The 25,744-nt window shown below is 32.0% G+C and overlaps 3 protein-coding genes across 5 annotated transcripts; all 3 read left to right on the top strand.

Annotated features, from left to right (window-relative positions):
* The first annotated feature begins 7,689 nt into the window (after nucleotides 1–7,689).
* Nucleotides 7,690–12,393, top strand: LOC110269935 (disease resistance protein Roq1). The gene is made up of 5 exons (XM_088509279.1): nucleotides 7,690–8,253; nucleotides 8,608–9,745; nucleotides 9,932–10,192; nucleotides 10,619–11,425; nucleotides 11,522–12,393. Exons 1-5 carry the CDS (start codon nucleotides 7,769–7,771, stop codon nucleotides 12,218–12,220), a joined length of 3,390 nt encoding a protein of 1,129 aa, XP_088365405.1. The 5' UTR covers nucleotides 7,690–7,768; the 3' UTR covers nucleotides 12,221–12,393.
* On the top strand, nucleotides 12,157–18,741 carry LOC107632226 (TMV resistance protein N). 3 transcript variants are annotated; one of them, XM_088509277.1, is made up of 6 exons: nucleotides 12,157–12,294; nucleotides 13,480–13,996; nucleotides 14,670–15,768; nucleotides 15,872–16,141; nucleotides 16,270–17,052; nucleotides 17,140–18,741. In XM_088509277.1, exons 2-6 carry the CDS (start codon nucleotides 13,491–13,493, stop codon nucleotides 18,613–18,615), a joined length of 4,134 nt encoding a protein of 1,377 aa, XP_088365403.1. In that variant the 5' UTR covers nucleotides 12,157–12,294; nucleotides 13,480–13,490; the 3' UTR covers nucleotides 18,616–18,741. The 3 variants fall into 3 exon arrangements, with proteins under 3 accessions (XP_088365403.1, XP_088365404.1, XP_088365402.1); XM_088509278.1 differs by lacking the exon at nucleotides 12,157–12,294 and adding an exon at nucleotides 13,221–13,346; XM_088509276.1 differs by lacking the exon at nucleotides 12,157–12,294 and having other exon boundaries at nucleotides 13,354–13,996.
* A 978-nt stretch (nucleotides 18,742–19,719) lies between these two features.
* GH9C1 (glycosyl hydrolase 9C1) lies at nucleotides 19,720–24,390 on the top strand. The gene is made up of 11 exons (XM_088508855.1): nucleotides 19,720–20,015; nucleotides 20,114–20,326; nucleotides 20,620–20,820; nucleotides 20,933–21,019; nucleotides 21,116–21,280; nucleotides 21,631–21,754; nucleotides 22,274–22,437; nucleotides 23,015–23,348; nucleotides 23,437–23,481; nucleotides 23,628–23,672; nucleotides 23,917–24,390. The coding sequence occupies exons 1-11, from the start codon at nucleotides 19,803–19,805 to the stop codon at nucleotides 24,204–24,206; spliced, it is 1,881 nt and encodes a 626-aa protein (XP_088364981.1). The 5' UTR covers nucleotides 19,720–19,802; the 3' UTR covers nucleotides 24,207–24,390.
* Nucleotides 24,391–25,744: the final 1,354 nt, after the last annotated feature.

Raw genomic sequence — 25,744 nt, 5'->3', positions numbered from 1 at the left:
AACAAATACTTTTCATATGCTGACTAATAATCAAAATTTTCGATTTCAAGAAATATATTTTGAATTAAAAAATTAGTCTATACAAATCATTTGCATCTTCTATTTTTAAATTTGTTTTTATTGTACCTTTAATTAGTCTATACAAATCATTTGTATCTTTTATTTTTAAATTTTTTATAGGATAGACTTTTTCTTCTTATAACAAATGTTTGAATTTGTTCATCATATTTCTCTTCACAATTACATGAAGAGATATTCCTTGCGGTGCTAGTAAATCATAGTTAATAATTAGTTAAAAAATTGATTACATTTATTTTTTTTAAGTGAAAGAAGTATAATTTTAACAATATTAAAATACAATTATATATAAAGTATTATAAAATAATATAAAAAGTATAAAAAGCAAAAATAATTAAAGTATTTTTTGTAAATTCAATTTAAAATATATGTTTGTTTTGTACCTTTTCATCTAATATAATTATTTCTAAGCAAAGAGACTGTCACAGCCCAAAATGAGCCATGACTGGCGCTCAGGAAAATAGTTCCCCAACAAGCCTAACTGATTCGAATATAAGATAAATAAGAAGGTTACACATATTTTTTATAAATTTACAATTCTCTTTTGAATGAATAATTACATATTTTTAACAAAAATAAAATAAATAAATAAATATGGATGGATTCTGTCTGTGACATATGGAGCAGATGACGCCTAAGAACTCAACAAGGAATAAATACCCATTGTAGATCATTACTCTTGAATAGAAATACTCACATAATCAAATATTTATTACTGAAAAATATTTAAAAAAAAACGGAGTAAGTTTTGCAATCCAATGACTAGACAGTACATCTATAATTTACATGAGACCATATAAACATTATTATAAAAATAATTTTATTTAAAAAATAATAATTTATATGAATGAGTGAATTAATAAGGAGTTCTCATACACAAATCAAATTAAATAGTCCACACTTGGGCGGCTCCACTTCTAAGGGTAGCCCTTTCCTCTCATGTGTTCGTACGGAATAACAGATCCAACGTGTGGCTTACACGTTAGGCTAGCAACGCCTCTGCTAGCTGAGGTCTGAGTCATATGCATCTAGGTTAACGTCATAACCGTCGTTAACTACGGTTTTCTAATACGAGCCTCCCAAACCAATTCATACATATAATTTCAAATATAATAATTCTTCGGTCTTTCAAACACGAGGTATCAAATCAAATCAAATAATACATTCTCATCCAAATCATATTAAATTATATTTTCTCAATCTTAAGGCATTTTAAATATATTTCACAATTTCAAAATAAGTGAATACCAACAAATACTTCAATGTTTCAAAAATACATATTCAAGTAAAATCAAATGTTTTAAAATAATATAAAACTTCTTCAAACATACATATAGTCTCATAAAAACATATAGTCTCATGTGCATATTAAAATGAGTTTAACAAGGATAAATATTTAGTTCTAATAAATCGATCATTCAAATTAATTTTAAATCTTTTGATAAAAATCTTTGTAAGTATAATTATAAATTCAGGCACTGTATATCAAAATAATTATAACAAAGCCAAATGTAAAGCCTAATCACAACATGGTACTAAGGGACCGAAGAGGAACTCGGGTGCCAAATTAAAAGGGTACGAAAGAGCGCAGAACTTGAACTGGGACAGTGCAGCAACTTCAATTCTTACGATAGCAACAATGGCCACAACACCAGCCAAATATAGTAGATTCAAATCGAATAAAAGACAAATACAAATATAGTTCTAAAAATCTAAAACAGAATAGAGGCAAAAATGAATCAGAATAAGAGCAAGACAGAGAAACGAAATGATGGCAAAAATAAGGTGAAAATGGAATAGATAAAGGGAAGAAGCTAGACCAGAACAGTGGCAAGACAATGTTGTCGGCAAGTTTGGAAGTTGTAGCATGTTTTCCAGCAACAGTAAGAGCTACACTGGTGAAGCAAAACAGTGGTGGCATTAGATCCTCTCCTCCGGCAGTGGCATTAGTAACTCCGACGAAAACAGGGAGGCCAGGGGTCAGCCATGGTGGAGCAAGTTAGGGGATGAAGTAGCTACAGGTGCACTAACGGTGAGCTCCAACGACGGCAACGGCAGAAACCTTCATCGTCACCTCCTCTCACAACTGCCACCCTCCTTCCCTCTATCTTGTAGTTCTCTCACCCTCTCTTCGTTCTTTGCGCTTTCCGCTGCAACGACAAGGTCTCCCTCCAACGACGATTTCTTCGGCAGCGACGACGCCGCGCCTCCTCCCTTTTCTCGTCGCATCTTCTCTCTCAATGTCTCTCTTTCTGGTTCGTTTTTCATCCCTCCCTCTCCCTTTCGGGTTTGTGCTTGCCATTACCTCTTCTCTGATTTGAACCTCTCTCGCTCTCTCTCGATGTCAACAACGACCGTGGCTCCAGCCTTGTTGGCCCTCTTTCTTTTTTTTCCTTCCTTTCTTCTCTTCCTTCTTTCTCTCATTCACTCTCTTTATTTCTCTTCTCTGATTTGGGGGGAGAATGTTGGTAATTTAAGAAGTTAGGGTTTGGTTTGGGAAAAAGAGGAATAAGGGTATTGTAGGGATTTTACAGAGACTCTTCTTCATTTGTGGGTGTTAATGTTCTCCATAAACGAACCACGCGAACTTTGATAAACCAATTGTCTGGTTGTTTGGTGATATTGTCCAAATAATGATGCTCCATTGAGTAAGTTTGATGTTATGTAGTGCGAAAATAATTTTTTTGTACTAAATTTGATGTTATTTGAAAAAATAGTGATAAGAGACCTATATAAGTAGTTCAAATAGTATGAAATTTGAACATTTGTAACATAAATTTAGTATGATTAATAGATTATTATAACATTTGTAATATAGATATTTATTACCTTTAATGAGTTATTTATAACAATTAATAAATTAATTATTGGGGTTAAAATTTATTGTGTTATTTATAACGGTAAAATATAATAAATATAGGGATATGAATTTTTGTAGGTTACAAATTTGGTTAACACTATTAATTTTTAATTATTGTAATTGGTAATTTTGGAGCCTAATTTACATATATTTCTATTACTTATATATTTTTTTGTACATATTTTATTTTTTTGCTGATTTGAAAATAATAGTTAATTTGACAAAAATTGAGTGATTGATTCTAAAATTTTGCCAAGTAAGCGATGTTGCTAACATGGCATTAATAGGAGGAGAAAGATATCTTAAAAGTAATGTAAGTAAACTTATCAATCTACTTTTATATATTAAGAATACATTCATTTAAAGTTTTAATCCCATTTGTGGAGTGAATAACTTGATATTAGGGTAAAAAACAAAAATAACCCATGGGGGAGAAAGAAATTACGTGAATCAGCCAAAAACAAAATCTGATTCACGAATCAACCAATGCATAAATATATGTAGTTCGAATCAAACCGTTTCGAACTTGGATTGAATGTAATTCGAATTGAGCTACTTCGAATTACATGCAAAGCTGAAACATACATAATTCAAATTGAGTCAATTCGAATTACTATGAAACCTGAACTAAGCATAATTCGAATTGAGCTGGTTTGAATTACTCCTATGTAATTCGAATAATATTGATTCGAATTACATATTGTACAATTAGATACTAAAAAAAATACTATATAATATAAAAAATATATACTAAAAGAAGTATAAAATAAGATTATAGGAAATTAATTTTAGTATAAAATTATTAAATATAAATTAATTTTAACTCCTATTAGTACATTGAATTAAAAATAACATATAAAAATGTATTTGTATTTATTAAATTTTAATAACATATAAAAATTTAATAACTTTTTAAATATTCTTTTTATAATAGGAGTACATTTTTATATACTTTGAATACTTTATATAAAAATGTACTTATATTTATCATACAAAAATAAAGTATTGTGCCAATATAATAACATTATAACATTTTAAATCAATTTTTTTTCTAGAATTTTAGATTAAAAGCAGTACATGAAAAAGCATTATTGGTATTTTAAAGCCAACTTAATTAAAAAAGATAGAACCATATTTTTTTAGGATTTTATGTACATAATTAGGCTAATTTTTTTAATATTGATCAAAGATATGTGTTACACTATATTATTTGGTTTCAGATAAGTTTTACTCTACTATATATATATATTACTTTTCAGAAGACACAAATCTAAAAAAATTTATAAATTAATTTAAAAGAAAATATCATTAATGTTTTATAAAAAAAAAATATAGTAGAGTAAAACTTACCTGAAACCTAATAACATAGTGTAACACACATCTTTGATCAATATTAAAAAAAATTAGTCTAATTATGTACATAAAATCCTAAAAAATTCGGTTCTATCTTTTTTAATTAAGTTAGTTTTAAAATACCAATAATATTTTTTTCATGTGCTGCTTTTAATCTAAAATGCTAGAAAAAAATTGATTTAAAATGTTATAATGTTATTATATTGACACAATACTTTATTTTTGTATGATAAATACAAGTACATTTTTATATAAAGTATTCAAAGTATATAAAAATGTACTCCTACTATAAAAAGAATATTTAAAAAGTCATTAAATTTTTATATATTATTAAAATTTAATAAATACAAGTATATTTTTATATGTTATTTTTAATTCAATGTACTAATAGAAGTTAAAATTAATTTATATTTAATAATTTTATACTAAAATTAATTTCTTATAATCTTGTTTTATACTTCTTTTAGTATATTTTTTTATATTATATAGTATTTTTTCTAGTATCTAATTGTACAATGTGTAATTCGAATCAACATCATTCGAATTACATAGGAGTAATTCGAACCAGCTCAATTCGAATTATGCTTTATAGTAATTCGAATTGACTCAATTCGAATTATGTATGTTTCAGCTTTGCATGTAATTCGAAGTAGCTCAATTCGAATTACATTCAATCCAAGTTCGAAACGGTTTGATTCGAACTACATATATTTGTGCATTGGTTGATTCGTGAATCAGATTTTGTTTTGGCTGATTCAGGTAATTTTTTTCTCCCCATGACTTATTTTTGTTTTTTACCCTTATATTATATCAAGGGACCACTTATTATTTTCACTAAATTTATATTTACTATTATTAGCATAACTGGACTATCTTCTAATTTACTCATTATAATTTTATCAATTTAAAAATTATCTACATAATATTAAAAATTAATATAAAAAAAATCATCATAACCACAAAAATAACATATTCTTTTTTATCCTTAAAGAACTAATTCATACTTTCTCCACCATAAAATCCTACAAACAAAGCCTTAGTTTCGTAGAATTTTTTTGAGTGAAAAAAATATCTTCTAAACTTTAAAGGATCAGGTAACAAAACAAATTAATAAAAAATAGAGAAATTGATTCACAAATCCATATTATTATTATTATTATTATTATTATTATTATTAGATGTCACTCTCGTTATTATTTTTGTTATTATTATTATTATACAAAATTTTTAATTTATTTTTCCAAAAAAATATGATTGGGTCTTCTTACTGTTATTTTATTATTATTAGATGTCATCTTCATTATTATTTTTGTTTTTATTTTTTACCAAAGATAGAGAGACTCGAACTCGCGATAAGTAAATATGGAGAGACTATACCATTTAAGATATAAGTATAACTCATTGGCCTCATTATTATTATTATTATTATTATTATTATTATTATTATTATTATTATTATTATTATTATTATTATTATTATTATTATTATTTAATTTAATTTTTTAGAAAATATGATAGGGTCTTCTTACTGTTATTTATTTATTTATTTATTAGATGTCACATTCGTTATTATTTCTGTCATCATCATCATCATCATCATCATCATCATCATCATACGAATTTTTTAATTTAATTTTGCAGAAAAATATGATTGAGTCTTATTATTTTTTTTTACCAAAAATAGAAAAACTCAAACCCGTAACCTCTTAGATAAATATGGGAAGAAGATGTTATTTGAACTATAACTCATTGGCAAATCTTCTTCTTCTTCTTCTTCTTCTTCTTATTATTATTATTATTATTTTTTTTTACCAAAGATATGGAGACTCAAACCCGCAACCTCTTAATTGAGTATGAGAAAATTATGCCATTTGAACTATTGCTTCTTAGCTTCTTCTTCTTCTTCTTATTATTATTATTAGTAGATGTCACCCTCATTATTATTATTATTATTATTATTATTATTATTATTATTATTATACGAATTTTTTAATTTAATTTTCTAAAAAAATATGATTGGATATTATTATTATTATTATTATTATTAGATGTCACCTTATTATTATTTTTGTTATTATTATTACCCTTATTATTATTATTATACGAACAAAAATAATTTAATTTTTTAAATTAATATATTAATATTTTTATGTCTTTGAAGCTTTTTAAAAAAAAAATTTCTTATTTTTTTAGTCTTAGCTTTCTTACAATTTATGCATATAAAAAAGTAGAAGACAAAGTTGAAAAAAGATGAATAATATTATTAAATAGTGGATAATAATTGAACCTAAATTTTTTATTTGGGTGGATTGTGGGTATGAGGCATGTGACAAAGTCCAAAAAAATAAAAATTATTCATCAATTTATTCAAAAAAAAAAAAAAAAAAAACTGTCATTATAAGATTGGACCAACAAAACTATGTTAGGACCGGTTTGTAAATATATTTAATTTTAAGTTAAAACTAGTATTTATAACAAGTTTATTTTAAATACAATCTAAGTCATTCATTTAGAATATTTTTGCATGGTCTTTTAGGGACCATATTATTCTTTCTCCACCCAATCTAAGACATTCTCTTGTTTCATTCAATTTGTCTTATTATTCTTTTTTTTTAAGATTCTTTTCAGTTTTTTGACCACACATCATTGGATATTTGGATAAATTTTTTTTGTGTATTATTTTAAAAAATTTTCACCTTTTATTATGTTCTGCTTTTAAATATCTTTGTATTTTATTTTTCAATAATTAATAAAATATAACCTACTATATTGAAAAAAAAAATTGCATCTTCAATCCCATTCTGATAACTTTGGTTAAAAGTAATAAATTTTATTCTGTTGCCTAGCAATACTAAACTAATATCGGTAAATGGTCAAATTTGTCCTTGAAAAATTATTCGTTCTTCAAATTAAATCTCAAAAGATTTATTGTAATCGAATTCGTTATTCAAAGATTTTAAATTAATCGCGTTAGTCATTTTATCATTTTTTTATTGACAACACCAAAATTTATTAATGTGACACGTTAAGTGATACTACAACACACACATAGGAATTTTAATTGACTATTAGCATAATAAATTTATGAAATTAGATCTAATTAAAATTTAATTGAGGAGAAAACTTAAACCATTGAAATTTTTAATTTAGGATTAATTTGATTTAATTTCATAAATTTATCATTAACTACCTTATAATATTATTTAACATATCACATCAATAAATTTTGATTAAGAGTGACAGAATTGTTTTGTCTACTAAAATAACTAAATTAAAATATTTAAAAAATAAATTTAATTAAAAAAAATTTAAAGAGTAATTTAAAAAATGAATAATTTTTTAAAACTAATTTCACTATTTACTCAAAACTAATAAAGATCAACGTTTATACTTGTGCTTCATGAACTGTTGTTAAATTAGAATTAGTGAAGTCAATTACTCTCATTCAACGTTCTGCTTGTAAATGCATTTACAGGGATGGCAAATCCAGCTTCAACTTCTGAGACCATTGCTACTAACTACGATGTATTTCTGAGTTTCAGGGGTGAAGACACGCGTCATGGATTCACAGGTCATCTCTATGATGCTCTCTGCCGCAACGGAATCAACACCTTCATCGATGATGAGAATCTCAGAACAGGAGAAACAATTCGACCTCAACTCCTTCATTCCATTGAAGCCTCAAAGATCTCCATTATTGTTTTCTCAACAAACTATGCAGCTTCAACATGGTGCCTTGATGAACTCGTCCAGATCCTTCGGTGTCACAGGGAAAGGAACCAACTTGTGTTTCCGGTCTTCTACAAAGTAGAGCCCTCAGATGTACGGCATCGGAGGAACACTTACAAGGAAGCCATGGATGCTCATGAAATCAGGTTTGGTTGTCATTCTCAGAAGGTGAAAGAATGGAAGGAAGCTTTAGCTGAAACATCCAACAGGAAAGGCTTTCATTTGAAACAAGGGTAAGTAATAAATACCTTCTCCTCCCTATTGTTTGTGTCTAAATCACATTTTTAATTCTCTTATAATTGTGAGGATGTGTGGTATGCTTCACTATTAATATAACTATACCATTATTAACTATTACAAATTGATATCCTTAATTTTCATTAATTGGTACTTCTATATTGATTTGAATCCATGTCTTGTGTAGTAGTATGTACATGGTCATATAAGTGAAGATTGACTTATTAATTATTTTAATGTCAACTAAATAAATCCTTTATTAGAATTGACTTATAAAGATTATCATTAAAATGTTGCATGATCATTCAATGACCAATCTCAATATTCGAAAACTGTTTGAACATCTACAGGTATGAATTCAAGTTTATTCAAGAAATTGTAGGCAAGGCATTGACTCATATACCTCCAAGACAATTACTTATTGAGGATCATATGGTTGGATTGCAAACTCGAGTTGTAGAAGTGAAGTCACATCTATATTCTTGGCACAGGAGATTATCCAGTAGCGAATCACCCAAAACAAAGTTCTATAATAACAATACCATGTTGGGGATTGTTGGAATTGGTGGGAGTGGAAAGACGACGCTTGCCAAAGCCTTGTATAACTCCATCTGCGACCAGTTTGAATGTGCTTGTTTTCTTTTCAATATTAGAAAAATTTCAGATCAAGAAGAGGGCCTAGTACTTCTACAGAAAATGCTCCTCTCAGAATTGCTTGGGGAGGAGAAAATCAAGGTCCGCAGTGTTGAGAAAGGAATCACTATGATCAAAGAGAGACTTAGGGAAAGAAAAGTTCTTATTGTTCTTGACGATGTTGATAAGACAGAACAATTAAAGGCATTGGCAGGAGAATGTGATTGGTTTAGTCAGGGGACTCGAATTGTTATAACAACAAGGGATAAATATCTTCTAACAGCTCATGAAATCGAAAAGATTTACGAGATGAAATTGCTAAGTGACCCTGAATCTCTACTGCTCTTCTGTTGGAACGCCTTCAAAATGACAAGGCCCAAAGCAAACTATGAAGACCTATCCAATCAAGCAATACATTATGCCCAGGGTCTCCCATTAGCCTTAAAGGTTATAGGGTCGAATTTGATTAATAAAAATTTAGAAGAGTGGAAGTCTGCTTTGGACAAATATGAGAAGAATCCTCCTAAAGACATTCAAAGTGTTCTTAGAGTAAGCTATGATAGTCTTGAAGGCAATGAAAAGGATATTTTTCTTGACATAGCATGCTTCTTCAATGGGAAGAAATGGGAATATGTAAAAAATGTATTAGATGGATGTGGTATGTTTACAGAAGATGGTATTAGAATACTAGTTGATAAATCTCTCGTAACTATCAAAGATGGTTATTTGAGGATGCATGATCTAATACAGAATATGGGTAGGGAGATTGTGAAGCAGGAGGCACCAAAAGAAGTTAGTGACCGCAGCAGATTATGGTTTCATGAAGATGTTCTTGAGCTACTACCCGATGATAAAGTGAGAACTACACAAACTTTCTTTCTTATTTAGCTTTTTCTGTCAGATGCAGGGTATTCTAATTATTTGTCTTCCTCCCATCAATACGCATTGGAAAAGTTCTGAAAAGTTTTGTTTTATTTTATTCCCCCTTCAAGCCTTCCTCGAAAATAATAACATTTAATGTGACATATTCTTATATCGTAGGAAAATAAAAGAATTGAAGGAATAAAGCTTGTTCAATGTGAAGAACATAATTGGACTGACAATGCCTTTGAAAAGATGAAGAAACTTAGAATTCTCATTCTTCGGAACACAAACCTTTCATGTCGGATTATTCCTCTACCCGAGCAATTAAGGCTGCTTGATTGGAAGGGGTACCCTTCAAATTCTATTCCGTCGAACTTAAAAAAAATTGTTGCCTTCAGTTTACGTCATAGTCCTCTCATGTTGGAAAAGCCGTTTCAGGTACAACTAGTTGTCTGATTCCTTTCTTATAAAAGGTTCACTTTTATTGTGCATACTACTTTCTTCTAAAACTTGAAATTTATACACAAGGATCCATTTAGACTATGCGTAATTCTTGTTAATTTACACCATTAGACAACTTTTTATATATTTATATTACCTTTGTGATTAATTTAGCAAATTTTAGAAAATTCAAAATGGCACCAATAAAGGCAATAATAGACAAATAATCCAAAGACGAGACTTGACTTATATTACAAAATTGTGTTATGTCAAAATAAAGTAGTGTTTAACATATTAAATCTCGTCCAAATTTTATAAAATTTTACATGATTAATCTATATGGTTAAGTATCTCAATTCAATGGTTGGATTCGTGGAATTCATATATTGTTACCTTTTTTAATTTATTTATTTTTGTTTGCAGAACTTTAAGCATTTGACTTACATGAATTTCTCCCATTGTGAATCCATCACTCATTTTCCTAATGTATCTGAAGCCCAAAGTTTAAGAAAATTGATACTCAATGGATGCATAAACTTGGTTAGGTTTGATGAATCAGTTGGATTTCTCCCAAACCTTACATATTTGAGAGCTTCAAAGTGCACTAAATTAAGAAAGTTTCTTTCAAGAATTTGTCTGCCTTCACTAGAGCACCTTTCCCTTAACTGGTGTAGAAGACTTGGACTCTTCCCAGACATAGTGGGAAAGATGGATAAGCCATTAAAGATTTGTTTGAAAGCTACCGCTATTCAAGAGCTTCCAGATTCCTTTGTTGATCTTGTAGGACTTCTCTATTTAGATTTGACAAGTTGCGAGAAACTTGGTTATCTTCCAAGCAGCTTATTTATGCTGCCAAATTTTGTCACACTGAAAGTTGGAGGATGCCCTCAACTTGGTGGATCATTTGCAAGATTCAGAGAAAGCCTTTCAACTACTGCAGAGAGCTGTCCAAGTTTAAAAACTCTGCATTTAAGCCATGCAAGTTTATGTGACGAAGATCTTCATGTAATTATGCAGAGTTTTCCAAACTTGGAAGTCTTAAATGTTTCATCAAACAACTTTGTATCTATTCCAGCATGCGTTCAAGAATCGTCCTACTTGACAAGTTTGGATTTGAGTTACTGCCTAAATCTTCAAGAAATTCCAGAACTTCCCTCTAGTGTTAGGAAAGTGGATGTGAGACACTGCAGTTCCTTAAGTGCAAACACAACAAATATGCTATGGGCACAGGTTTGTTACTTTGAAATCATTTCATATCTTTTTAACCAACATAAGGATTAAAAAGAAGAGAGAGAAAAATACTGAAGCAATATCTTTGATGTGTAGGTGCGCAAAGAGATACATAAATTACAAGTTGTGATGCCAACTTCCAATACTGAGATTCCAGAATGGTGGGACTATCATGGAAGTTGGCAGGGCTATCCACAGTACCTGAATTTCGAGGTACGTGGCAAGTTCCCTGTTGTGGCTTTGGCGTTTGTGTTTGGAGAAATGAACTATCAACCTGTTGGTCTGCACTTGTCCATTGACTCTAGAGATTACTCTGCATACCAACCATCGCATAATTTCACAGTTGCCGAAAATCATGTGTTGTTGTGTGACCTACGAGTATTGTTCAGTGATGAGGGGTGGAAGAGACTTGATGCACATGCTGAGCATGGTAACAAATGGAAAACAGTGAAGGTGAAGTGTGTACCAGACATCATCCCAGTTCAATGGGGAGTGTATGTTTACAAGGAAGAAACAAGCATGAAAGGTATCCGCTTTAGTGGGTCGCAACAATTCGGGTTGGAGAGTGTACCTCGTAGTCCAGGGAGTTTGACGAAGAAGAGATTATCTTCTGCTGAGGAACTTGCCATCATTGCTAGCTTCGCAGAAAGCCTCCAAAATGTGGTAGAAAAGTTGAAGAGGCTTATGGCTCCAATAGAAGAAGACCAATGCTTGAGCTTAATGCAACAAGACGGAGATGAGGAGGACGAAAATGAGGATGAAGGAGAGGAAGGGGAGTCAGACATCGAAGCTTAGAGGACACTAAAGTAGTAAGGTTCCCCCATAGAAAACATGCATATGGCCATGTTGCAATATAATGAGTTGACAAGGTTGGGTGACCAATTCTCTCTACACTTGGCCTGTTTAATTTTTATTCATTGGGTTATTAATTTGCATTTTCTGATGAAGAAAAGTTGTATTTCTTTTCATTTTTCCTGTTCTATATACATATTAGGATAATCATTGCTGCTAGTTAGAATGCTTCTTTGAAAAAGATCTTGTCAACTTATCCTTACATTTGCATTTATGTGTTTTGTGGCTGGTTTAACTAACTTGGCCAGAACATACTTCAGAATTGTTGATTTGTTAGTAGCATTATATCACGATTAAGTGACGCTTTGACAAGTCCATTTCTCTGACTACTGTATAGACTTGCGTTTGCATTATTGGCTAAGCCGAACAAATACTTTCATATGCTGACTAATAATCAAAATTTTCGATTTCAAGAAATATATTTTGAATATATCAATTAAGTAAATTAGTAGATTTTTGTACGTTTCAAATGTGTGTGTATTTGTAAATTGAACAAGGAGGATCTCTTTATATCAATAATCTAATTAATAATTATCAATATCTTGACTTATTGAAGAGAAGAGAACCTTCACCCTGCATGCAGTTTTTTGTTAATCATTTTTAAATAAATGAATAAATGATCTCTCTCTCTAGAATGAAGTCTTTGATCAATTGAAATTTTGTACCTTATCCATGAAGAATACTATGACAGCATAACAACCATTGTAAACTTCACGTATATGAAGTATAAAACAGAAATGTGTTATTATAAAGACTCCTAAAATAAACATTATTTAATAACACTTAATAATTTTGTTATATTTTAAGTCTCATGATTTATTTAGCTTGACCATTGTCCCAAAAAAATAACTTTGATATTTTAACTAAAAAGTTAATTATGTTATTTTTGTCGTTAATAACTAGATTTTGTAGATCTGTCAGTGTTGGAGGTACATGGACATTGATTCATTGTTCTTGGATGTTGGATGAACTCTACCAAACAGCATATGCCTCCAAAAGTTTATCTTGCAACAGCTGGTTGGCTAATACATACAAATCCATTGCCTTGTATAATCCAATATTTAAGTTGGTAAATCTGAAAGGCAATTCACTCATTAATATATAAAAATGTTTACATGGTGAGATGTGAATCATTTAAAGGAGCACATCATTACAATACTTTTACTTCTGCTTCTACTTACTGCTAATATTATTTTTATCAGTGCACATAGTGATGGCAAATCCAGGTGGAGAAATAGAAACTGGTTCTGAGACCATCAGCAACAGCAGCAGCAGTTACGATGTTTTTCTGAGTTTTAGGGGTGAAGACACGCGTTACGCCTTCACCGGTCATCTCTACTATGCCTTGTGCCGCAAGGGAATCAAAACCTTCATGGATAGCGAGGATCTGAGGGTGGGAGAAACGACTCGACCTCAACTCTTTCGGGCCATTGAAGAATCCAAGGTTTCAATCATTATTTTCTCCGAGAACTATGCAGATTCCACTTGGTGTCTTGATGAACTTGCCAAGATCCTCGAGTGTCAGGAGGAAAAGGGCCAGCTTGTGTTTCCCATATTCTACAAAATAGAGCCTTCAGATGTACGGCATCAGAGAAACAGTTATAGGCTTGCCATGGCTGCTCATGAAAATAAGTTTGGTTGTTACTCTGAGAAGGTGCAGAAGTGGAAGTCAGCCTTGCTTGGAGTATCTAACATAACAGGATATCATTTACAAGAAGGGTAAGTAATACAATTACAGTAGTACAATGTGATATATACTTCAATTTCAACATGAAATATTTTTTCAGGAAAATGATATTGCAACTCCAACTTTTTATGAGAGAAATGTTAGGTGATCAACATTTTTTTTCTTTATTTTTGTCTTATATTTGAACAGATATTAGCCAACTCTCCACATTTTTGCACTCTAACATTCTCCTTAGGGGACTGTTTTGTATGTCACTCTTTGGATCAAATTAGAAAGGGACTATATTATCTGACGGAGATAAACGTTGGAAATTGTTAAATTGTTTTGTGTATTTTGAAATCTGATGGACTAAAATGTCGTATTTTAAAAGTACATTTTAGAGTTATCATTTGAAAATTAAATTTATAAAAGAAATTAAATTTTCAATATATTTGTTATATATTTATTAAATAAAAAAACTTTCATTAACGATAATCTTTATATGTACAATATTATGAGCTAAATCCTATTTTTATAATCCCTAATATTACATTTATACCAAAAAACAACCAGCAATAATTGTAGGAAAATTAAACATGTATAAACTATTTTGAAATCGCCAAAGAGAAAGAATATAAAAGATTTATCTGTTTTTTTAGGAAAAGATAGAATGAACTTCATGATTTGAAAGCCATTTGTATGTTTTATCTGCTCTGCACTCTGCAGGTTCGAATTCAAGTTCATTCAAGATATTGTTTGCAAGGCCGCCACAAAAATTTCTCCTAAACAGATACCTGTGGAGGAGAGTGTAGTTGGACTGCAGTTTCGAGTTGCAGAACTGAAGTCACTCTTAGATATTGAGTCTAACAAGAACACTTTCATTTTGGGGATCATCGGAACTGGTGGAATTGGCAAAACAACACTCGCTAAGGTTTTCTATAACTCCATTTGCAATGAATATGAGGGTGCTTGTTTTATTTCCAATGTCAGAAAAGCTTCCAACCAAGACAAGGGGAGAATATTCCTGCAACAAAAGATCCTGTCAGATGCTCTTGGGGTGCAAAAGATCAAGTTGGACAGTGTTGAAAAAGGAATACATACAATAAAAGCCAATCTCAGCGCAAAAAAAGTTCTCATAGTTCTAGATGATGTTGATAAGATAGAACAGTTGAAAGAATTAGCAGGAGGATGTGACTGGTTTGGTCTTGGGAGCAGAATCATTGTAACAACAAGAGATAAACATTTGCTGGTATCTCACCAGATCAGAAGGATTTATGAAATGGAAATGATGAACGATCGAGAATCACTTGAGTTGTTTTGTCAGAATGCCTTCAAGATGAGTACTCCTGCTAGAAACTATGAAGACTTGTCGAATCGAGCAATACGTTATGGAAAAGGTCTTCCATTAGCTTTAAAAGTCATAGGCTCAGAATTGATTGGTAAAGATCTGCAAGTGTGGGAGTCTTCTTTGGACAAATATGAGAAGAATCCTCATGGAGATATCCAAAATATTCTTAGAATAAGTTATGACAGTCTTGAACGCAATGAAAAGGAAATTTTCCTTGACATTGCATGTTTTTTCAATGGGCAGAGATTGAAATATGTTAAAAGAATACTAGATGGCTGTGACTTTTACACAGACAGTGGTATTAAAATACTAGTTGATAAATCTCTCATAACCATTGAAAATGGTTACTTGAGGATGCATGATCTAACACAAGACATGGGTAGAGAGATTGTGAAGCAAGAAGCACCAAAAGAGTCTGGTGAACGCAGTAGGTTATGGCTTTGTAAAGATGTTCTTGAAGTACTAACTGAAAATAGGGTAAGAACTAAGAACATTACAGCTCTCTTTATTTGCTTTCTTTTTTGTTAGTGCTAGTACAAGAGTATGTTTAATGAAGTGCATATAATTATTCTTGGTAAAGGGAAATAGTAAAACTGAAGGAATGAAACTAGATTACTATGGAGAAGTCAACTGCTGTGATGATACCTTGGAGAAAATGATGAAACTTAGAGTTCTCATTGTTCACAATGCAAGCTTCTCCTCAAAGGGTATTCGTCTTCCCAATACATTAAGACTTGTTGATTGGAAAGGGTACCCTTCAACATCTTTTCCACCAGCAGGATTTAATCCCAGTAAAATTGCTGCCTTCAATTTAACTTGTAGTTCTCTTGTATTAAAGAAGCCATTTCAGGTACAATTGCTTGTCTTCTTTTCTTTGTAAAAAAAATACTTCATTATGATCTAGGGTTATTTGATTTTTAAATCTGAAATATTTTACATATGAATTTCTAAATGCAAATTCTTGTTAACGTTTCGCAGAAATTTGATCAATTGACTTACATGAACTTCTCCTATTGCCAGTCCATCACTCAATTTCCTAGTGTGTTTGGATCCCCAAATTTAAGAGATTTGGTACTTGACGGATGCAAGCAATTAGTTAAGATTCATAATTCAGTTGGATTTCTCTCTAAACTTGTTTATTTGAGTGCTTCAGACTGCACTCAACTAAGGAGTTTTCTACCAGAAATCTTTCTACCATCTCTTGAATATCTTTCTTTTGACTCGTGTAAAAGACTAACACATTTGCCAAGGGTGAGAGAAAACATGGATAAACTATTAAAGATTTCTGTAAAACATACTGCTATTAGAGAGCTTCCGCTATCTTTTGCTAGCAGTCTTTGTGGGCTCGAATATTTAGACATGACAAATTGTAAGCAACTACAATGTGTATTTACAGGATGGTTTCCAAAGCTTCGAATATTGAAGATTGGAGGGTGTTCTCAACTTTGGAAATCATTAAATGTAGATACATTTTTTCTTCTAGAATATCGTTTGATGAGTTTGCATCTTAGCAATGCAAGTCTATCAGATGATGACCTTGAGAAAATTATGCAGATGTTTCCCTATTTAAAAGACTTAATTGTGTCCTCAAACTGCTTTGAGAAAATCCCGTTTAAACACTCCTTTTTCTGGACAAGTCTTGATGTTAGTTACTGTCTAAGCCTTAAATATGTTTTAGCACTTCCTTCTAGCATTCAAAAAGTAGATGCAAGACACTGCAATTCCTTAAGGACATACTCATCATCCACGCTATGGTCACAGGTTTTTTACTTTTAATTCCTCTCTTGTTTTCTTCTGTTTAGCAAAATAAGGCCCTTATAATCTTATTATCCCTGTCTGGAATCACAGATGCGCAAAGAGATAAAAGGATTGCAAATTGTGATGCCGAAGACACAACTTCCAAAATGGTTAGACTATTGTGACTCTGGAGGGATCCCCTTCTTATGGGCACGTGGCAGGTTCCCTGTAATGGCTCTAGTGTTGGAGTTTGGCAAAATGGACTACCAAGATATTAGTCTGCATTTGTTCATTGACGATGAGCATATATACAGCCAGCGCCCTCAAAGGCATAGTTTTGCTCTTGCAGAGGATCATGTGCTCTTGTGTGACCTGCGACTACTATTCAGTGATGAGGAGTGGAAGAGGCTTGATGTGCGTCTTGGACATGATAATGATTGGAAGGCAGTGCAGGTGAAGTGTGAAGCAGGCTTGAACTTAAGACAGTGGGGAGTTTATGTGTACAAGAATGAAACAAACATGGATGATATACAATTCCCGTGTCCTTATTATCATGAAGAAGAAGAAGAAGAAGAAGAAGAAGAGTCATTCCTGGAGGCTGTGACAACACCACCAAGTGATGAGATGGAGGAAGAAACTCTAGCGGCAGTCTCAAGTAGAAAGGAAGAATGGTCATCCCCTGAATTATCTGATGATGATTCAAATCATGATAATCGTTCCCCTGGAACTTGTAGCCTTCGTTGTTCGGCATTATTGTTAAGCTTCAAGAAGCGACTTTGCTGTTGTAAGGTGAGAAGGAGGAGAACTACTTCATGGTGGATAGTTTTATGGAATCAATGGAGACGGAGGCAGAAGAGGCTAAGGGAAGAGGAGAGAAACTGGGAAGAAGAGAGAAAAATGGAGAGAGACATGAGACGGCAGAAGGAGATGGCAAATGAAGCAATGCAGAGAGATATGGAAGAGTTGTTGGAGAACATAATGGTGGAGGAGGACCAGCTGAAGAAAGAGAGATCAGAGACGTGTGGAAGTCAGAGAGAGGGGAGAGAAAAGGGACAGATTGAAGAGAGAAAGAGGTGGAGGGAAAGAAGGCAGACAATAGAAGAGACATGGATAGAGGAAAGGCAGCAGAAGGCAGAGAAAGAGACATGTTTGAGTCAAAGAGACGATATAAAAATGGAAGAGGTTGAAGAGGTAGAGGACGTAGAGGAGGACAAGAGCAAGAGGTGGAGGGAGGGAAAACAAAAGATGGAAGAGACGTGGATAGAGGAAAGACAGCAGAAGGAAGTGGTTGAAGAGACGTGGATGGGGGAATTTGATTGGAGTGTGATGAAGATGGAGGTTGAAACGAAAAGAAGACGAGAGAAGATGAGAGAAAAGGAAGAAGAATGGAGGGAAAAGCAGTTGGATGTGACAAGTGCGATCTCTTCACATCATGCTCCTTTCTCACCAAACCTCCAAATTGTGGTGGAAAATTTGAAGAGGCTTATAACTGTCGGAGAAGACAGTGGCTTCGACAATAACCACCATTATAGCTCGGAGTGGTTTCCGGAGAGGACAATATTAAGCCATCATGATGGGGAAGTGTGACTTTTTATCATACTATTTAAGTGTGACTATATTAATTTTTCTTTCATTTTTTCCTTCGTCATTACTTTCACAATTCTTTAATTTTTTTTAAAAATATTCTTTTATGTTCTGTACAAAATTAATAAAAATAATACACAGAGATAAACAAATATAAATTTTGAAGGAAAAACATGTTTTTTGTTTGTATAAATAAATAAACATAATATAAAGTATAAACAGACAGATAAACATAAATTTTGCGTAAAAAAAAAAAAAAGTTCCTTCACATTTGTGTAAAATATAATATATATATATATATAAACAAGTAAATATATTTTGAACAAAATAAACGTATTTTTAAACATGAAATTAAAAAATGAAAAGAATAAAAAAATTTGTAGATAATGGATGAAAAAGTGTCTATAAAAAAGAAATAAAAAATTGTGAAAACCCATGTGCACTCAACTTCACGTAAAGTTGATAGTTAAGAGTCGTTAAATGATTTGATTGATTTGACTAAGTTTTCATCTAACGAACATCGACTCTCAATTATTAACTTCACGTAAAATTGATTACACATGAGTTTCTACCATCTGTGGTGTTTACAACTTCGCATAAAAATATTAGAGAGACTTTTCCATTTCTAAACACCTACCAACTTTTCATTCATTTGTTTTCTGTGTTGCGACTAAATCCATAGCCAAGGATATACATAGTCAAACCATACATGGTGTTTAATTTGTGATATATACTATGATTGGATAGAATTAAATATTATATTCTAGTAGTAGTACATATAAACATTTGGCATGATGATATCCATATCCAAGTAAAGTTCAGATTAAACAATGTGAAGGGCAGGGGCATAGATACTAAATAGTTTAGAGATGAAACAGTGTTATATATTTGGTTATTAACAAGCACGTTGGCACGTCAAAACGTGAGAACCTCTTCGTAGTGTGTAGTGTCCATAGTCCAATGTCAACGCCAACTACAACGTGATGCCTACCACATAGCATAACATAGCCTCAAATCCCTTGATCTTGATTAATGATTCTTCTTTCTTTCTTTCTTCTTTGTTGTGTTATATTATATATATAAGAAACTGTCATGTATTTGCAATGCATGCATAAGGGTACAAGCAAGAAAGAAACATTGTTGGTTCATTCATTTGGTCACAGCAGTTCTCTTTCTCATTTCTAACCATCATGAACATCTCTTTATGCATCATAACACTACTACTGTTGCACTTGGGCTTATTTTTAGGGGCAAGCTTAGCCTACTCCTCAAGCTTCAACTATGGTGATGCTGTTGACAAGAGCTTGATGTTCTTTGAAGCCCAAAGGTCTGGTAAATTGCCACCTCAGCAGCGAGTCAAGTGGCGCGGTGATTCTGGCCTCAATGATGGACTTTCACAAGGAGTGAGTTGTCCCCATGAAATGATTTTAGTATTTTTGAGCCCCACTATGGATTTTGTTTGTGTTAAATGTTTTATATTATGGTCGTTTATGTTTTTCAGGTGGACCTTGTGGGAGGGTACTATGATGCTGGGGATCATGTGAAGTTTGGGCTGCCAATGGCATATAGTGTGACAATGCTTGCATGGGGAGCCATTGAGTTCAGAAAAGAGATCACTGACTTGAACCAAATGGGACACACTTTGTGGGCCATTAAATGGGGAACTGATTACTTCCTCAAAGCACATCCTCAGCCTAATGTTCTTTGGGGACAGGTAAACTGCTACTGATAGTTTCTATTGTTTGTTGTTCGGTTATAAAATTTTGGATGCTAAATTACTTGTAACACAAGTTTTGTTGTTAAGATCAAACTATTATTTCAATTATTTCATAGCATCGTTTATAGGTGAAGACTCGTATGCAGTTGTCTTCATGTAAAATTCATAGTTGAGAACTATTAGATAACAATTTAGTCAAACATGTTAAATCATTTCACGATTCTCAACTAACAACTTTCCACGAAGACAACTACATGCTTTTGAATTTTGGTTTGCCATGGGAATTTCAGGTGGGGGATGGAGCCTCGGATCACTATTGCTGGGAGCGTGCTGAAGACATGACAACTTCAAGAACTGCCTATAAAGTTGATGAAGAGCATCCTGGCTCTGATATTGCTGGTGAAACTGCAGCTGCATTGGCTGCAGCATCCATAGCCTTCAAGCCCTACAACTCTTCTTACTCTAGTCTTCTCCTAATTCATGCAAAACAGGTAACCAAAATCACTTATACACTTGAAAGGAATACAAGATGCAACATTTAAAAGTTGTTTGATCAATCATCAAAGGAGCTTTATTGATGTTATTGTATATATTTTGTGGCAGCTCTTCACATTTGCAGATAGGTTCAGAGGTCTATATGATGATTCCATAACTAGTGCTCAGCAATTCTACACTTCTTCCGGTTACTCAGTGAGTAAACAATTTTTTTCTCTATTTTCTGTCTTTATAGTCCTATTTGTGTCTTACAATGCACAAGCCTAAATCAAATAACCTTTTGATGTGAAGGATGAACTATTATGGGCTGCAGCATGGTTGCATCAAGCAACTGATGATGAATACTACCTAAAGTATGTAGTGGACAATGCTGTGTACATGGGTGGAACTGGCTGGGCAGTGAAGGAGTTCTCTTGGGACAATAAATATGCCGGTGTACAAATCCTCTTGTCGAAGGTAATCAACCACTAGAATAATCTTTTCCTTCCCTATTTTCTTCTTGTTAGATGTATAACTATTCATGTATTTCTTTCTATTAGCTTAAGTTTTTAGAACAGTGATTTCGTGACATTATATTAGAGCTTCTATGACCAAAAGGTAAAAAATCCGATCCTTCTTGGACTTGGAAAAAAAATATTTCAGCATAAGACAAAAAAAATTTAAAAAACCTATGCAAAATTCACTCAAACTGTAAAAAAAATACTCTTGCGTGAGGGGCTGTTTTATGATAGTTCTAACATGCAAATGTGTGTACCAATTATAGTTCAATAGAAACATGCAAATAAATAGTTGAATCCAATTTGCAGGTGTTACTAGAAGGAAAGGCTGGTTCATATGCCTCTACACTAAAGCAGTACCAAGCCAAGGCAGATTATTTTACCTGTGCTTCCTTGCAAAAGAATGATGGTTACAGTGTCCAGAAGACTCCAGGTTAGTCACTAAAGGGTAACATCATTTTTAACTATTGCTTTATGTGTACATATAAGGTGTGCGATTTAGTCATTTAGCTAATTTTTTTAGTTATGGAGACCGAGAATGTGTTATGACTTATGCCCAGTTATGGAGAAGTGGTGTGTTTCTTATGGATATGGAGATGAAATTTTTTTAAAACTAATATTCGCAAATCGGAGGCTCAGATTTGTTTGGAGTATAAAACCTAAGGTCCGATTTGTGGTCAAGAAGAAAACGGAACCTCAAATTTGTGGGTGGAAATAAATTTTTTTCATTGTAAATCAAATTGGAGGTCCGATTTGCATGTTTAAAAAAATTTTCAGCACTAAACATAAATCTAAGAGACAGATTTGTATATTCAAAAAATTTTAAAATAAAAAAAAAAATTTTCTGACCCTCGGATTTGCATATTTAAAAAAAATAAAAAAACCACAACACTAAAATTAAAAAGCGGTGCGATTTTTATACATTCTATTGATGGAATTCATTGCTTAATAGGTGGTCTAGTATACGTGCGCGAATGGAACAACATGCAGTATGTTTCTTCTTCTGCATTTCTCTTGGTTGCTTACTCTAAGTATCTATCAGATGCAAAAACTCAGATTATTTGTCCAGATGGACAAGTTCAGCCTCAGGAGCTCCTCAATTTTGCAAAATCACAGGCATGTCATATAACTATATTCTATTGGATTTTTGTCCTACCAGTGTTCTGTTATGTCTTATATTCGTGTTTGAGAAAAACTCATTATATTTAGAGTAAATGCCATTTTCGGTCCCTAACCATTTGTTCGATGGACTTCCCACCCCTGAGAAATCTAAACATCCAAATCGGTCCCTATCTACTTTGATGTATGTACATTCCAGTCTTTATTTACTTTGAGTAAATGCCCTTTCCGGTCCCTAACCAGGGACTGGAACTTACATATATCAAAGTAGATAGGGACCGATTTGGATATTTAGATTTCTTAGGAGATGGGAAGTCAATCGGGCAAATGGTTAGGGGCCGAAAAGGACATTTACTCTTATATTTATACTAGCACTTTGCTGGTGCATTTGGACTTTCTTTTGATATCTGTAAACTTGTTAGCTAACTGCTGGTCGAAAATAATAAATTCTGCTGGCCTTGTAACACAATTGTACTTTTTGTAATACTACTTGATTGAACCAAAAACATTCAAGTCCTATTAACAATATCACAGCTAACTCTGCCACTGAAACTCTGGAATTTGGTTGACACAGGCTGATTACATCCTTGGCAAAAACCCTGAGGGTATGAGCTACTTGGTTGGATCTGGACCAAAATATCCTGTACATGTTCACCACAGAGGGGCTTCCATTGCTTCAATCTTTTCTATTAGGTCTGAAGTTGGCTGCATCCAAGGATTCGAGACATGGTATCACCGTGCCGAACCGAATCCTAACATAATCTATGGTGCCCTTGTGGGTGGTCCTGATAAAAATGATGAGTTCTCTGATGACAGATCAAATTATGAACAAACTGAGCCTACGCTTTCAGGATCAGCTCCTCTTGTAGGCATCTTTGCTAAACTGCAGAGTTTATATGGCAATTCAGGTGAGGCATATTCTGCACTAAGCAATAATCTACTCATTGTTTGCATATTCCTCTATAAAGCCCCAAGCACTTTTCTTAATTGTCACAGGTTACTACCATAAGGAATCATCAGTTCCCCACCACAAAACACCAAGTGAGTAACATAGTCAAAATAGATGATGAATTAGAACATTGTACAAAAGAATGATAAAACTATGACAAAATCAAAGAATTAAGTCTTCACCTTTTTTTTTATGTTTATAGTCATTTATATTAATCTAACATCTATTGGCTTGACAGATACCACAAGCTCATGGAAAACATCATTGTCTAAAACATTAGAAGGTAAGGTCCTATATATATATATATATATATATATATATGCCCTCCGCTTCATACCTTTCAATATTTTTTTAATAAACAAATTAGTTACTTCATGTATTTGTGTATAAACATATGTATTGGTTAATTCATTTTCAATGTATTTTATATGAGCGACTGATTTGGTGACGGATTCTTTATCTTTGTATAGCATGGTTGGTTTTTTAATTGCAAACAATGAATGAGGAATGATAAGGTTATGTTACAGGTGCACCAATTGAGTTCCTTCACTCAATTACTAGCTCATGGACTGTTGGGGCTACAACTTATTACCGCCACAGAGTGATAATCAAGAACACTTCTTTGGAGCCAATAACAGATCTCAAGTTGGTGATTGAGAATCTCTCAGGATCTATATGGGGTCTATCTCCAACAAATGAGAAGAACATTTATGAACTTCCACAATGGCTCAATGTCTTGAATCCTGACTCAGAGTGTATGTTTGTTTATGTTCAAGAAGGACCACAAGCAAAGATCAGTGTTCAAAGCTTCCATTGATCATTTTTGGTAGAGAGGATTGGAAGTATAAAGTACATTTGATATCCTAAGCGGCCATATTAAGGGTTTCTTTTTTCCTTTTTTTTATACTTGTAATTTGACTGTTAAACTTCTGCTACTTCCATGATTGTAAATTTTTAATATCAACCTGTCAGATCATTACCTTACTACACAAAGTAAAAAATATATATATATATATTGAAATGTATAGTCTGCTATTACAAGCAATCAATATATGAAACAACCCCGCTACGTTACAGTATTTCTGTCAACTTCTACCAACTCTTATTTATAACGGTGTTTAATGGAAGTGTCTTTGTGGATGTGTCTACTAAAAATGTCTTTTTATGACTGTGTTTAATAGAAGTGTCTTTATAGATATATTTTCTGGATGTGTTTTTTTATATATGTATTTAAAATATAATAATTAATTATTGTAGGTAATAAGTTGGCAGATAATATATTAGTAACCTATACTTTTTCTATATGAAAACTCAGTTTAATTTGGTGGGAGCCACTTAGATAAAGATGTCAAAAACGTCTTTTTTTTAAAGATGTTTTTTAAAAATTAAAATTTAACACATATAATCAATTAAATTGTATTATTTTTATTAAAATTAGACTGGACAAATTAATTTAGTAAAAAATTAATAAATTAAATTTTAAATCGGTATAAATTAATATTTTTTATAAAAAAATTACTACAATATCCCTATTATATATATATATATATATATATATATATATTAAAAATTTTAAATTCTAACCCTATAACGATGGAAAAGAAAATGGCTAGAATTTAGAATTCTCAAAATTAATATATATAATAAGAGTATTTTAGTCATTTTATATAATAGGGATATTATAGTCATTTTTTATAAAAAATAATATTAATTTAGACAAATTCAAAATTTGATTCACTATTTTTCGATCAAATTAATTTATCTGACCTAATTTTAACAAAAATAACATAATTTAAATAATTATATGTGTTAAATTTTAATTATTAAAAAATATCTTTAAAAAAGACATTTTTTACGTCTTTATGGTAGATCCCCTAATTTGGTACACAGGTGAAACTATATAGTGGACTAAACTTGTGTCTTTTTAGATCCATTTCAAGTAACTAATATCAAATCAACAATGACAAGTGAATTTTATTGTAGAAATAAGTAATCTATTATCTATATATTGTATATTGTTAAAATTGGGATTTCTGTATTTAATAATAGCGTAATTAAAAGATATATTATATAATAAATCAGTTTTAATTTTATATAATTAATTACAACAACAACCTCTTTCTCTGCCTTTCATCCCTTATCCATCCTCCATCTCATTCACCTTCTTGACTTGGTGCTCTGTCGATCTTCTTCTCACATGTCCAAATCACCTGAGACGCGATTCTACCATCTTTTTCATAATGGAAGCTACTCCAACTCTCTCACTTATATCTCTGTTCCTTATTTTATCCAATCGCATATGATCGCTCATCCATCTCAACATCTTCATCTCTACCACACTTAGCTTATGTTCGT

This window comes from Arachis ipaensis, chromosome B3 (genome assembly GCF_059453495.1).
Source record: "Arachis ipaensis isolate K30076 ecotype BB chromosome B3, ASM5945349v1, whole genome shotgun sequence".
Taxonomy (NCBI): Eukaryota; Viridiplantae; Streptophyta; class Magnoliopsida; order Fabales; family Fabaceae; genus Arachis; species Arachis ipaensis.
The sequence above is the reverse complement of the archived record's forward strand: the minus strand, read 5'-3'. Positions and strand labels throughout refer to the sequence as shown.